This window comes from Hypanus sabinus, chromosome 2 (genome assembly GCF_030144855.1).
Source record: "Hypanus sabinus isolate sHypSab1 chromosome 2, sHypSab1.hap1, whole genome shotgun sequence".
Taxonomy (NCBI): Eukaryota; Metazoa; Chordata; class Chondrichthyes; order Myliobatiformes; family Dasyatidae; genus Hypanus; species Hypanus sabinus.
In genome coordinates, this window is record NC_082707.1 from 165,891,411 (window position 1) to 165,907,117 (window position 15,707).

Consider the following 15,707-nt stretch of genomic DNA (forward strand, 5'->3'; position numbering starts at 1 on the left):
TACACCAAGTGGAGGAATAAGGCCTTCTTTGACAGGAATTTCTGAAAACTGTGTTAAATGGTGCATAGGAAGATATCTGAATGTACTATTAGATTTTCTTGGTAATAACAGGGACCGTCTGTATTATAACAAAATCTAGGTCAAAGCTGTGAGTATAGATTATTTTAAACAAACATAAGAAACAGTAGTGGATGCTTCAATAAGATCTCCTCTCACCCTTCTAACTATAGAGTGTAAGTCACATACTCAACAACTCCTCAACCCCCACAATTCAGGAATCAAGCTAATAAACATTGTGAATTACCTCCCTCCTTAAATACGGAAAACAAAGCTGTTGACAGCACTCCAAAGCCCAATCCTGTTGTAGGAAGACTTCACTACTTCTGTGCTCCATCCTTCATGCAATAAAGGCCAACATTCAAATTGTCTTCATAATTAGTTGCAGTATCTGAATGCTAACATTGTACCGTGCACAAAGACATCTGGATCTCTCTCTACAGCTGTATTCTACAGTCTCTCACCATTTAAAAATTATACATTTCTTCTCATCCTACCAGTGAATAACTTGAGACTTGACATTACACAACAGCTGTCTCATCTTTCGTTGACTCATTTAAGCTATTTCCATCTCCTTACAGAATGTACCTTCAGCATGACTTTGTCATCTACAATAGGGTGGCAACTGTAGCATAGTACGGATGACCCGGGGTCAATCCCCCCCACCATTTGTAAGGAGTTTGGAAGTTCTCTCTGTGACCGACTGCGTTTCTTCCGGATGCCCTGGTTTCCTCCCACAGTCCAAAGATAAATCAGTTGTTAGGTTAATTGGTCATTGTAAATTGTCCTGTGATTAGGCTAGGGTTAAATCAGGAGATTCCTGGGCAGTGTGGCTTGAAAGGCTGCAATGGCCTATTCCATACTGTATCCCAATAAATAATCATCCTTCTATAGCAGCAAATTTAGTAAGAGTCATTTATCTCCCTTATCTGTTACTAAAATAGATTGTAACTATGAGGTTGCAACACCGATCTGTGATACCCATCTCAAACAGCTTGCCAATGTTATCCATTGACCCTGACTCAGATTTTTCTGCTAATTTTTATCCAAGTTATTTTTCCTAACACCATGAGTTCTTATATGAAAGAGCCCACAGTTGAAACATGAACTTCTGTTCCACAACCAGAACAACAAAACAGAATTGAAGTTTAAAAGGTACCAATATTAAACAAAAAAAAACTGGATGATAACTCAAAGGTTCAAATGGAAAGAGGTTTTCAGTAAGGGAAAAGAACAATTTATTTTTTAATTCACTGTTTTCCACCAATAGTAAAACCTGTATTCTGTATTCAGAACTAACGAAGATAAAGAAAATGGGCACACGCATTGTCTCCTTCAAGCTGCATATCTCCAATTTCCAGTTAATTTTAATTATTTACAATGGAGCCCATCAAATATTTCTCCTTAGGTATTAAAAAGAAATTTAAATCAGGCACACAAAAGGCTAGTTACATCCATCACTGGAAACTCATCCAGGTTTCAAAAAAAAAATTGGGAGTGCATAGATGTAACTTGCTATTGAGAATTTTAGTTGTATGTTTAACCAAAGGATCCATACCACAAAACAAGCCGGAAAGTATGTTTTAAAAGCTATTACTAACTTTATCACACTTTTTGTGTTGTTACTTAAGATACTCTTCAGAATTATGTACTTTTATGAAATGGGGCAAATGTTTTGGAAATAGTAAAATAAGACTTATGACATTGTTTTGCCAAAGAACATTGGGGCTAGCTAAGGGTTACCTATCAAGTTAGGTTAGATATATTAGTAACAGAAGAGTACAACTAATATACAGTTGCAAGAAGTTGTTTGTAAACCCTTTGCAATTACCTGGTTTTCTACATTTAATTTCTCATAAAATGTGGTCTGATTTTCATCTGTCACAATAATAGACACACACAATCTGCCTAAACTAGTAACACACAATTACACTTCTCATGTCTTTATTGAACACGTTGTTTAACGTTCACAGTCCAGGCTGGAAAAGGTTTGTAAACCCTTGTATTGAATAACTAGTAGAAAGTCTTTCAGCAGCAAAAACCTCCAACAAATGTTTCTGGTAGCTGCTGATCAGACTTGCATAATGGCAGGGAGGAATTTTAGACCATTCCTCCATATAAAACTGTTCAAGTTCATCAATATTTCTGGGATACCTTGCATAAACAGCCTGTTTCGGGCTATACCACAGCATCTCAATTGGGTTAAAGTCTGGACTCTGACTTGACCATTTGAAAACATGCATTTTCCTCTTTTTAAACTATTCTGTAATTGATTTAATCTTGTATTTCAGATCATTGTTGTGTTGCACTATTCAACTTCTATAAGCTTCAGGTGACAGAGCACTCCACTGATATTCTCCTGTAAAATGTCTTGATACAATTTTGAATTCATTGTTCCCTCAACGATTGCAAGCTGACCAGGCCCTGAGGCCGCAAAGCAGCCTAAACCATGACACTCCTTCCGCTATGCTTCAGTTGGGATGAGGTTTTGGTGTTGGTTTGCTTTTTTCCCTCCAAATATAGCGGTGTGCAATTCTGCCAAAAAGTTCAACTTTTGTCTCATCTGTCAACAGAATGTTGTCCCAGAAGCATTGTGGGACATCCAGGTAGTCTTTTGCAAACTTGAGACTTGGAGCAAGTTTGTTTTTGGACAGTAGTGGTTTCCTCCAAGATGTCCTTCCACAAACACCTTTCTTGTTCAGTATTTTCCTTATAATGGACACATGAACAGAGAATTTAGCAAGTTAGAGACTTGTGGATGTCTTTTGATGTTACCCTTGGATTCTTTATCTCCTCCTTCAGCATTCATTGATTGGAACTACTGACTTCAAAGAACTTTTGCAGAAGGCATTAGCCCAGAAGTTCACTTACTTTTTTTGAACCTAGACTATGATTGTTTAAATTGTATACTCAGAATTGATGAGAAAAAGTACAACTGTTTGTGTGTGATTAGTTTAGGCAGATTGTCTTTGTCTATTATTGAAGATCAGACATTTTATGAGCAATGAATACAGAAAACCATGTATTGCAAATGATTCACAAACTTCTTCATGCAATTGTAGGTCTCTCTATTGTTTATTCCTTTTTCATGAATCTTGACTTCCCCTCTACCAGTGAACAGATCTGCAGATGACCAGCCTTAACATTAAGCTATCCATCTATGGTATTGTGCAAAAAAACTTAGATATATACCTAGGGCGTCTAAAACTTTTGCACAGCACTGTATTTGTCAATGTGGGGCAGAGGGCAAGTTTATAAACCTGGTGGGAACAAAAAGTGCTGTGAATGGCGAGAGTGGAGCAGCGTGGAACAAATGGCAGAGGAGTATCGGGGTGGGAGGAGGCATAGATGCAGACACACCCAGCCCTGAGACACTGGGTAAGGTCATTTGATCCCAAACAATTGGTTTATTGATTATAGAAAGTCCTTCTGGTGTTTTCCACTCCCTCGCCTCTCCCAACTATGAATCCCGTCTCCTTACCCCCTTCTCACTCTCAATCCATAATTGAGAACCATATCAGAATCAGGTTTACTATCATTCACATACATCATGAAATATATTTTTTGTGACCAGCAGTATAGTGCAATACATAAAATTACTACAGTACTGTGCAAAAGTCTGACTATATATTTGTGCCTAAGCTTTTTCTTTCCGTATCAGAACTGCCCAGTCATCCATCTGTGAATTTTGACTCACTTTTCTCATAGCCTGGCAGTGCAGGTATGTCCCACATCCCAACCATTAGCAACATTTACAGACAGGAGTATAATTTGTTTCTAACTGCCAAATTAACCAACTAAGACTCTGCTTTTCAGAGATATTCCCCTTGTTCTATTCACCTCTCTCCTATCATCTCTATCACCGAAAATCATATTTTTCTTTTACCACTTTGACAAAGGCACCTGGACCCAAAACATTAACTTGATTTCCTGCTTCATAGATGCTGCCTGAACTAGAGTGTTTCCAACATTTGCTGCTTTCAAAAGTTAAATAATAAACTCTGTTAAATTGTAGACTTGAAAAGTCGGGATTAAGATATTATTTCCTAGAGGAACCCTTCCTTAGATATCAGTTGTTATACAGTAGATATCAGTGGTTATATAGCGGATATCAGATGTAGACACATTGATAAGCCCATCTTCTAATTTCAATGTCTATTTGCCTACCTAGACAAATGTAATAGAATTTTAATTAGATTTATTTTGGTTATTATTTGCTTCAGTCTCATTTGCCAAGGAAAATGAAGAATTTGATTACAAATTAGCACCTTAAGTGAAGATGATGGAGATGTGGATATGGCTTTTGGTAATCAAGTAAACTCATCGGTCTTTTAATGCTCATTTCAGCTGGCTGCACTTTTTATTGCAACTAAAAATAAAATCAGGAGTATTTATCCAAATTATCATAACCATCACATGCAATGATTTTAGTTGAGAGTAGTTGAGAGGCTAAAAGTGGCCAAATTCCTTTCTACAGAAAGTAAAAATCATAACAGATATATGGCACACCCAGAGAAATGGGGTCACATTACTAAAATATGGTGAAAAGTACTGTGTACTTCCTGCTGTCGGCTGTCTAGAAAAGTATACAAAGATTTCCAAAATGAGTGAAAACATTTGCAAAAAGATTGGAACATCCATTTCACCAACTTGCATTTATGTCTCTTCCTATTGAGCTTTCTTGGTAGTACAGTAGTCAGCAACTCACTTTTATAAGTGAGAACTACTTCAGTAAAATAAAAACTAAATAGACACACCTAATTCACTGACAAAACAATTACAAAGTTCAATACATACATTTTCAGTTATTAATTCATGTGACATTGCAGAAATACATTTTAATTTTGTTCCTTTAATGAAGAAATCAGTGAATCTTAAATGCTGACAACTTACATTGATTTCATAACTCCTGGCTCATTACAGAACATTAAAAAAATGGAAAACGAAATATGATGCTGTCCGCAAAACTAAGTTACATTATTTACATTCCAAAGACAGTGCTGACAGCTGAAAAGGAAAACAAAATGCATACTTAAGTGAATATTGTCCCATAGTGCCCAGCTTTTAAATTACAAACTCAAACATTTTTACTGAGCTAGTATTTGTGGAGGACTGATCATCTTCAATATTAACAATAATTACAGCTAAATATAGAATGGCAGAACAAAACTGTTTCCAATCTAAACTTTGTTGAAAATAAACCAAAATAATAACCAAATAATCGATGCCCTAATTGATCATGGAACCAGTCTCAGATGGTGATATTTTCTACAGTAGAGAAACCCTAAGTGTGATTTAGCATCTGTGATCTACAGTACTTAAGTCATTTCCAAATCACAGCACTCCTGGTTTAACACAGGTAATTAATATCATTAATAGGTCTAAATACAACCAGCAATTTTTTCCATTTGCAGAACTTGCTCATTTTGTAATATATTGCTTTATGAAAATACTAGGTACACCTCAACTCTCTGAAGGTCATTAAACACAGCTGATGAAAAATGAGCTTTTTTTCCTTATAGTTCATTATCATTGAAAAGCTAAGCACCTGAATCAGTACCAGTGGGGGAAGGCATGCAGGATTGAAAACACATGAGTATCTCCATGTCCCACATTCAATTGTATTTCAGCTGGATTTTCTCCCCTCCATCTTTTTTCAAATACAGGAATCATATCAGTTTGTTTTCACGGGTTACATCTTTAATAACAAACAAACATTTTAAGTAACCGAGATGAAGGGGCAAACTGTTCAGATAGGACACATTATGCTGTAGTGCACTTCTTAAAACAAAAACTTATTTACTCCCCCGCCCCCAATCCCACCCATGAGAATTTCCACTGTCTTATAATACCATGATCTGAAGTTACAGAGTTATTGCGCAAGCATTATCCTATACATTTTCTTCAGTAAATTTCCACCAGTGTTCAGAAAAAAAACACTCATGAAATGTTATTTAAGAAATTATAGCTTAACCGTATTTTACAGCCTTAATTCATTGGCAATTTTGGAAGCAATGTTTTTGAAAGCTATGGATGTTCCTGATATTCGCTTGAATCGAACTCCGTTAAGTGACAGTCTCGGCAGCTTGCAAACCTCCATCTCCCACTGGACAAGATTTTCTGCATGTCCATCGCCATGAACACAGAAGAGTAAGAAACGTTCACGCTGTTCATAATCACAATTATTTGCATCAAGAACCTTTCTGATCTCCCTCATCATGTCACTGGGATCCATGGAACTGGTCGTTTTCATACTCCAGGTAAATCTAAGTGAACGAGGTTTTGCTTCTTTGATTTCATCTTTTTGATCCCCAGATACATTGCGACTGCAGAAAACAAAAAAAAAATGAGACATCATTAGAATACAAATCTATATTGTGTTGCACCCGATTTTTCCTTTCATTTTTATAAGTAATCTAAATTTGTCAAAAATGGAAATCTGGAGTTGGTTATGCAGCCCTTTCTCATTTCTAAAACTGAAAATGTTACAGGAATTAATTTAATAGTATGTTATCTTAATTTATAAAGTTATTTTTGAGCTGCTACATTTGTAATTCAATGCTAATAGAGCAGTATATCTGGAATCAGTGACCCAATTCACAAGCAGAAAAAAAAGTTGCTCAAGTCACTCCTAGCTGGGAGCTTCACATTACTTGTACAACTTTATACATTGCCAAGTGAATCTCCAGCCTCTCTCAACAGGAAGCTGAAACATATGTCAGATTCTGCTAGATCATTGGACACATTTTAAATTTAATATGGTTTGTTTTGTTTGAAGGAACATGAGCATTACTGCATCTCATCTCACTAAAATTGAGTTATCCAAGAAATTGAACTCTATGGAATCATAAAAGCACAGGGTTCCCTTAAGACAGAACATATTATAGTGCATATCAAATTGCAACTGCAAACAAATGCACGAATCTTGCAAATGTACAGCAAAATTCAAAATCTTACATTTGTACACATAATAAATAACACGGAGCTTTACATTACAATATTCAAACTGATATATTTATGATTTAGAAAGATTTTTAAAAATGTCTCAACATATATAGAGAAAACATTAAGGTAAACAGGTGTTAAACTGAGGCTCAGTTGTTTATTCTTTTCCGTCCATAAGATGGAGCTATGGAGTCAATACTTAGTAACCAATCATAAATGCACTTCCATGCTTCCACAAGTAGGTTAAGTTTAATTAAAACTTTGTATTAATGCGTCTCAAACACCACAGAAACTAGGATTATTAAAAAAAAATAAAATCACAATTTGATTTTAAAAAATAACATTTCATTAGGCATCTGCAATACAGAGAAACCCACTAGCACATTCTTCAACCCTGAAGTTGTTTATCTGGGTTCAAACACAAGATACAGGAACAGGCTCCCTGGGGATGTTCTATCATTCAACAAGGTCATGGCCAAACTTCCACCTCAAAATTATTTCCCTGCCCTACCCCCTTTTGAGGCAGTGATATCTAGTTGTGTATTCCTCAAAGGGAAATATCCTCTTCATATTTACCCAGTGCACAGTCAATGCAGGGAAAGAATTGATCACCACAGACCAAAGAACCCATCTGGAGGGCAGTGTTGATCATGTATGCAGAGTTAATAAATTTGAACTGTAGGTAGTATTTACAGAATGTGGATGTAAACGCATTTCAGTTTGCTGAATTAAATGAGACAATTTCAAAGACTTTCAAACGTGTGGTATATTTCTTTAGTTGAACCAGGCCTGCTGGTTTTTTTTGGTTGGCAGTGATATGGAGCAAATAACATCTGTTTAGCTGCTAGTATGTCTGCTATACAAAATTAGCAAATCTCTAGACTTCCAGTGCCAAGATTCTGCTTATATTTCTCAGATGTAAATCTCAGACGGCAACAAGGATCTGTACATGGGTGAAACAGTTTGGCTGGTTGAGTGGCGTTGCAATAACAATGTTACACTCAGCGTTATAGCAAGGCAAAGGATTGACTGCGGACTTCAGGAGAGGGAAGTTGGAGAAGCACACACACACTAGTCCTCATTGTTGGATCAATGAAAGGGTGAGCAGCTTCAAGTTCCTGGGTATCATAATTTCAGTGGCTTGATCCTCTGCCACTGGTTAATGTAACCATGAAGAAGGTATGCCAGTGGCTGTACTTCATCAGGCATTTGAGGAGATTTGCAAACACTCTTGCAAATTTCTATAACAGTGTTCTGGTGAGCATCATAGCCTGGTATGGAGGCTCCAAAGTGCAGGAGGTTGCAGATTCAGCCAGCTCCATCACGAGCACAACTCTGGCCACCATCAAGGACATCTTCCACAGGCAATGCTTCAAAAAGGTGGTATATATACATCACCGATGCATTACCGTGTGTGTGCACCATCATCCTGTATTGTTATGACATACTAGCCTGAAATAATTTACAGGTCTGCTCTAAACTGGAGGAGAGATAATTTTCTAGTGGGAAGGTTTGCTAATGCTGTACAGTGGGGGGGAGGGGGGGGTTAAACTAACATTACAGAGGGGATGGGAAGCAGAATGCCAGAACAGATAGTAGAGTGGTTGTGTAGACAGGTGTTGATAAGACCTCAGAAAAAGTTAGGAAGCAAAAAGCTGAAGGTTGAGTATAGTGGGACTAAAGTTCTAAGCTGCATATAGTTCAATACAAGAAGTATTGTAGGAAAGGCAGATAGGCTCAGGGCATGGATCAACACATGAAAATATGATATTGTGACCATTAGTGATACTTGGTTGCAGGAGGGGCAGGACTGGCAGCTCAGTGTTCTGTGGTTCCATTGTTTTAGACATGATAGAGAGGGAGGGATTAAAAAGGGAGGGTGGCATTACTAGTCAGGGAAAACATCACAGCAATGCTCGGTCAGGACAGATTGGAGTACTTGTCTCGCGAAGCTTAATGGGTGGAACTGAGGAATAAAAAAGATATGACCACGTTAATGGGGTGAAACTATAGATCACCCAAAAGTTCACGGGATTTAGAGGAACAAATTTGTAGAGATTGCAGACTGTTGCAGAAAACATGATGCGGTTGTGATAGTAGATAATTTTAATTTTCCACATACTGCAAAAGAACTCGATGGGATAAGAGTTTGTCAAATGCATTCAGGAAAGTTTCCTTAATCAGTACATAGAAGTCCCAATGACAGAGTATGCAATACTAGAGCTCCTAGCACAGAATAAGACAGGGCAGGCGACAGAAGTTTGTCTAGAAGAACACTTTCTATCTAGTGATCATAATGCCATTAGTTTCAAGGTAATCATGGAAAAGTATAGGTTTGGTCCTCAGGTTGAGATTTTAAACTGGAGAAAGGCCAATTTTGATGGTATCAGAAAGGATCTGGCAAGTGTGGACTGGGACAGGCTGTTTTCTTGTAAGGGTATACTTGCTAAGTAGGAGGCCTTCAAAAGGGAAATTTTGAGAGTATGAAAATGTGCCAGTCAAAATTAAAAGGCAAGGATAACAGGTTTCGGAACCATGGTTTGAGAGATATTGAGACCCTGGTACGAAAAAAAATAGGAGGTGTATAGCAGATAGGAATAAATGAGGTATTTGAGGAGTATTAGAAATGCAAGAGAGTACCTAAGAAAGAAATCAGGAGGGCTAAAAGAAGGCATGAGGTTGCTCTAGCAGACAGTGTGAATGAGAATCCCAAGGGCTTCTACTGATATGATAATTGCAAGGGACAAAACTGGTCCTCTGGAAAATCAAAGTGGTTATCTACGTGTGGAGCCAAAAGAGATGGGGAAGATCTAAAGTGGATTTTTTGCATCTGTATTTACTCGGGAGACAGACACAAAGTCTAAAGAAGTTGAAGCAGCAGCAAGGTCATGGACACTATACAGATTACAGAGGAAGAGGTGTTTGCTGTCTTGAGGCAAACCAAGGTGAATAGATTTAAGGCCTGACAAGGTGCTCCCTCAGACCCTGTGGAAGGTAAAAATAGAAATTGTAGGGACCCTAGCAAAGTAATTTACATCATCCTTAGCGACAGGTGAAGTACTGGAGGATGGATATTATACTGTTTAAGAAAGGCTCCAAGAATAAACCAGACAATTATAGGCTGGTGAGCCTGACATCAGTAGTGGGAGAGTTATTGGAAGATATTCTAAGAGACCAGACTTATGAGTATTTGATTAGACAGGGAATGGTAAGGGATAGTCAGCATGGCAGGTCCTGTCTAACCAATCCTGTAGCATTTTTGAGGATGGTATCAAGAAAGTTGATGAAAGATTGTCTAACATGGACTTTAGCCAGGCATTTGACAAGGTCCTGCATTATAGGTCAGTCAAGAGGTACTTGGCATTCAAGATGAGGTAGTAAATTGGATTAGACATTGGCTTTGCAGGAGAAGCCAAAGAGTAGTGGTAGATGGTTGCCTCATTGACTGAAGGCCTGTGAGTAGTGGAGTGCTGCAGGGATCAATGCTGGTTTTGTTGTTGTTTGTCATCCACATCAACCACTTGGACAATATGATTAATTAGATCAGCAACTTTGTGGATGACTCCAAGATTGGGGGTGTAGAAGATAGTGAGAAAGACTATCCCAGCTTGCAGTAGGACCTGCATTAGCTGGAAAATGGGCTGAAAAATGGCAAGTGGAATTTAATGCAGACAAGCACAAGGTGTTGCACTTCAGTAGGACTAGCTAGGGTAGGTCTTACACAGTGAATGGTAGGGCACAAAGTAGAACAAAGGGATCTAGAAATACAGGTCCATAATTTGTTGAAGGTGGTGCCACAGGTAGATAGGGTCATAAAGAAAACTTTTGGCACACTCCTTTATGAAGATAAAGGAGATAGAATGTTGTGATGAAGTTGTACAAGACATCGGTGAGGCCTAATTTGGAGTATTGTGTGCAGTTTTGGTCACCTACCTACAAGAAAGATGTAAATAAGGTTGAAAGAGTGCTCAGAAAATTTTCAAGGATGTTGCCAGGTTTGGTGGACCTGAGTTAGAAGGAAAGATTAAATAGGTTAGGAATTTATTCCTTATAAGGTAGAAGACTGAGGGGAGATTTGATAGAAGTATCCAGCATTATGAAGAACATAGATAGGGTAGATACAGTGCTCACTGAGGTTGGGTGAGGTCATTAAGGGTGAAAGGTGAAATGTTTAAGGGGAACATGATGGGAAACTTCTTCACTCAGAGGGTGGTGAGAGTGTGCAACTAGCTGCCAGTGCAAGTGGTGGAAACAATTTTGATTTCAATGTTTCAAAGAATTTGGATATGTACAAATATGAGAGGGGTATGGAGGGCTACGGTTCACATGCAGGTCAACAGGACTAAGCAGATTAATGGTTTGGCAAGAACTGGATGGGCCTGTTTCTGTGCTGTAGTTTCTATGGCTCTAACTGCTTGCTTTACATCTATGCCATCTTACCACTACTTCTAGAGCCACAACTACAATAAGAATACAACCATTTTAACAACTGCATATTTCTTTTTATGGATTGATTTGTCCAATGGGTCTTTCTGCTCAGAAATTACTACAATGTAGGATCCTCCAAACAACTGGATAGAAACAATTTTTATTCAATTGAATTTCCTTATTTAATTAGATTTAGTTAATACATTGGATTTCAGTGCCTTTTAGAATTTTGAAGTCAAAGCCTTGTTTTTAATTCATATTTCAACTTTCCATGCTTTACAAATCAATCAACATTTCAACAATTTGGTAAGCGATATCAATAATTTTTAAAAGGATCATCAATGAATTGAGGCACATGCATTTTGAATGGCAACTTTTTGTTGCACTGTGATAAATTTGCTAGATATATATAGTCTTCTCACCTTGAGCCCTCAAATCTCCCGTTTCTCTCAGGTTCAGTTGGGACCCTCAATGAGAGCAATCCGAAAGCACGAGTAAAAGAAGAAGAAAATTCTTAAAACTGTGTAACTTAGTCTATTGCACACAAAGACTACATCAAAGCAGCTCATATGGAATGCAGACAGAAAAATGTGCAATTTCATATGACTAAGATAAATCTACTTAATCACATTTGAATATGAAACTTTTCAAAACTGTTTTAGCAGCATAACTGTTTATAGTTTCTGACAGATGTAGAAAAAACCAATTAAGTGCTTATTACAAACATTTTTATGATATCCCACAACTAGAAAGAAAATGAAAATCAAAAAAATATAGTTGCTGGAAATTTGAAATAAAAGCAGAAAATGCTGGAAACCCTCAGCAGGTCTGACTGTATCAGGTAAAATAGAAACAAAGAGCCAAAGAGACTGCAGATGCTGAGAAATGGAGCAAAACAAAAGCAACCTGGTGGAGGAACTCAAATTCCAGCCTCGTCTATGTTCTGTATTCTACCTTGCAATTGGCTCCATCTGCCCTTCATCTCTCCATTAATGGTTACTATTAACAGTTGCTCTTGTGGCCTTTTATCCCAGACAACCGAATAGTCCCTAATATATTCAGATGGACTCTTGACCTCACTATCTTTATCTAATCAAGGCCTTGCTCCTTATTGTCTGCTTGCATTGTGTTTTCCCTGTAACTGTTGCACCTTCTTCTGCGTTGTTTTTTTACTTTGTACTTTCTCAGTGTACTTAAATGCAAAACAAAAGGTTTTCATGGTATATTGATACATGTGAGAATAATAAATTAATTTACCTTGGAGTTCCCGTCATCATCTTCTCCTTCCCCCACCTGTCTCCGCCCTCCTCCCTCCCCAATCCCATTTGCTCCCACCCGTCAACCAGCTGCTTACCTCCCAACTCCATTCTCCTCTCCCCACCTGGCTCCCTCTGCCTGCACCCCTCTCAGTACCCTTATCACCTACTTTCCTGTCTCATACCTCCTCTATTCTTCATACCATTTACCTTCCCTCTCCGTTCTCAGTCCTGAAAGGAATGAGCCTAAAGCTGGTGGAAAAGGAAGCTGTGAGATGACCAGAGAGGCTGTAAAGGTATACTAAAAAAGAGATCGCTAGAAAAATATGGGTCATACACAGCATCTGTGAAGAAAGAAAGATTTAACACTGGACTATCGATCAAAAGGGAATTTCTGTGACAGGCTGGAGATCAAAGGAAAATGGATGACTTACTCTGGTGCTGATTGAGAGAGAGAGAATGGGCAAGTTTTGTTAAATACAACCAATTTTTCTGGAGAAATTGTAAATAGAAGAGGAAAAAGAAAACCACAATAGAGCTGAAAGATATAGAAAACAGTAGTTGCTGTTAACTTTGAATAAAGGCAAATGCTAGGAAATAATAATGTGGCTTCATCACCCTCTATTAAGTATCCATTGTTTCCTTAAGTCTCCACTCCATCATGTATATTGTTCTTTCCATCCTTCCATTTTCTCTGCAACTTATTCCATTCCTGCTTATTCAACTTTCCCCAATTTCCAATAATCATCAATCTGAAACATAACTTCTGCTTCTCTTGCCACAGCTACTGCTTAACTTACAGGGAACTTCTAGTACCATCTGATCTAGCATCTTCCTTTTAGAATTAAAACATTTTTGGTCTTGGCAATCTCTTTAGTCAGCTTATGAATTAGTAATATTTGACAAAGAAAGTATTATGTAAAGAAAATTTAATTTATGTAGTTTATTGGTATAACAGAAAAGATTATTTAAAAAAGTGAGAAACTACAAAATATTGATTCACAAAAGAGGTAGGACGACTTTGTGTGAATCAATAGAATGTTAATGTGCAGGTACAGGTTGTAAATTTATGGTAGACCAGGTTCATATTCTTCCTAGTAGATTGAAACATGTAAACTTTTAAAGGCAGAGATTGGTGGATTTTGAGTACATAGAAAATCAGGGATTGAGGTTTAGTGCTAAAAAGGTGGAGTTGATTTGTATGATCATCCAAATAATATTTGATTTAAAATGTCAAATTGAATTTTTCTGCATTCTTGCTGCTGGACTTCATGAAATTTTGTCAATGGTTTGAGAGAAGAGTGTAAGGAAAAATGCATGTTCCCAGAGTTCAAGACTAGACAGTTCTGGGATTGGGCAGATGGTAGGTGGAGGCAAGCAATAAACAGACACTCAACAGTTAATTACTTTAAAGGAAACACCACAAAATTGGAAAGCAACATGTCAGCAAAAATGTGTGATGACTTACTGTGAAATATGACACCGACAGCAGGATTTTAAATGCTCAGTTTTGTTGGAGGCTGGGAGGTCAGCTAGAGCAGCATTAGAATACAGGTCTGGTAGAGTCAAGGAAATTAATGACAGTTTCAGGATCTGATGGACTGACAATAGTACTAGGAAAAATGCGCATTATGGAAAAGAAGTTGTTTTGTGTGGGCCCAATCAAAGCTGGTGATGATGCAAAATTTGGCTGAGTGGTGCCACAATAACAACCTCACATTCAATGTCAGCAAGACCAACGAATTGATTATAGACTTCAGGAGAGAGAAACCAGAGTTGATTCTCATTGCAGGATCAGAAGTGGAGAGAGTTAGCAATTTGAAATACCTGAGTGTTACTATTCAGAGGATCTGTCCTGGAACCAAGTGCAATTTCAACAAAAAGCACAACAACTCCTCTACCTCCTCAGGAGTCTGTGGAGATCTGGCAAGACATTCACAGCTTTGACAAACTTCTATGGATGTGTAACGGAAAATGCATTGATTGGCTGCATCACGGCCTGGTACGGAAATACCGATGCCTTTGAGCAGAAAATTGTATAAAAGGTAGTGGATTCATCCTCCCAAACATTGAGCACATCTACAATGCCTATAAAAATTACACCCCCCTCCCGAAAGTTTTCATATTTTATTGTTTTACAACATTGAATTACAATGGATTTAATTTGGGTTTTTTTGGACACTGATCAACAGAAAGTCTCTTTCATGTCAAAGTGAAAACTGATCTCTACAAAGTGATCTAAATTAATTAGAAATAAAAACAATAATTAATTGCATAAGTATTCGCCCCCCCCCCCCCTTTAATGTGACACCAATCATCACTGGTGCAGCTAACTGGTTTTAGAAGTCACATAATTAGTTAAATGGAGATCACCTGCGTGCAGTCAAGGTGTCTCAATTGATTGTAGTAAATACACCTGTATCTGGAAGGTCGATCTGATTGCTGGTGAGTCAGTATCCTGGCAAAAGCTACACTATGAAGACAAAAGACCACTCCAAACAACTCTGTAGAAAGGTTATTGAAAGCACAAGCAACACACACAAAATGCTGGTGGAACGCAACAGGCCAGGCAGCATCTATACGCCGAAGCAGTGTCGATGTTTCACGCCGAGACCCTTGCGTCAGGACTAACTGAAAGTAGAGATAGTAAGAGATTTGAAAGTAGGAGGGGGAGGGGGAAATCCGAAATGATAGGAGAAGACTGGAGGGGGTGGGGTGAAGCTAAGAGCTGGAAAGGTGATTGGCAAAAGGGATACAGAGCTGGAGAAGGGAAAGGATCATGAGATGGGAGGCGTAGGGAGAAAGAAAGGGAGAGGGGAGCACCAGAGGGAGATGGAGAACAGGCAGAGTGATGGGCAGAGAGAAAAAAGACAAGGGGGGGGAATAAATCAATCAGGGATGGGGTAAGAAGGGAAGGAGGGGCATTAACAGAAGTTAGAGAAATCAATGTTCATGCCATCAGGTTGGAGGCTACCCAGACGGAATTTAAGGTGTTGTTCCTCCAATCTGAGTTTGGCTTCA

At 38.1% G+C, this 15,707-nt stretch overlaps 1 protein-coding gene across 3 annotated transcripts in view; it reads right to left on the bottom strand.

Moving 5' to 3' along the window:
- Nucleotides 1–4,394: 4,394 nt before the first annotated feature.
- Nucleotides 4,395–15,707, bottom strand: part of mark3a (MAP/microtubule affinity-regulating kinase 3a) — a 164,136-nt gene continuing 152,823 nt past the window's right edge. For 2 of the 3 annotated variants that reach the window (XM_059958618.1, XM_059958612.1), the window contains 2 exons: nucleotides 11,853–11,897; nucleotides 4,395–6,383 (listed from right to left, as the gene is read on the bottom strand). In XM_059958618.1, the coding sequence (XP_059814601.1) occupies nucleotides 6,038–6,383; nucleotides 11,853–11,897 (391 nt within the window). In that variant the 3' untranslated portion in view covers nucleotides 4,395–6,037. The remainder of the gene's footprint in view (nucleotides 6,384–11,852; nucleotides 11,898–15,707) is intronic. The other variant, XM_059958623.1, reaches the window with a different exon arrangement.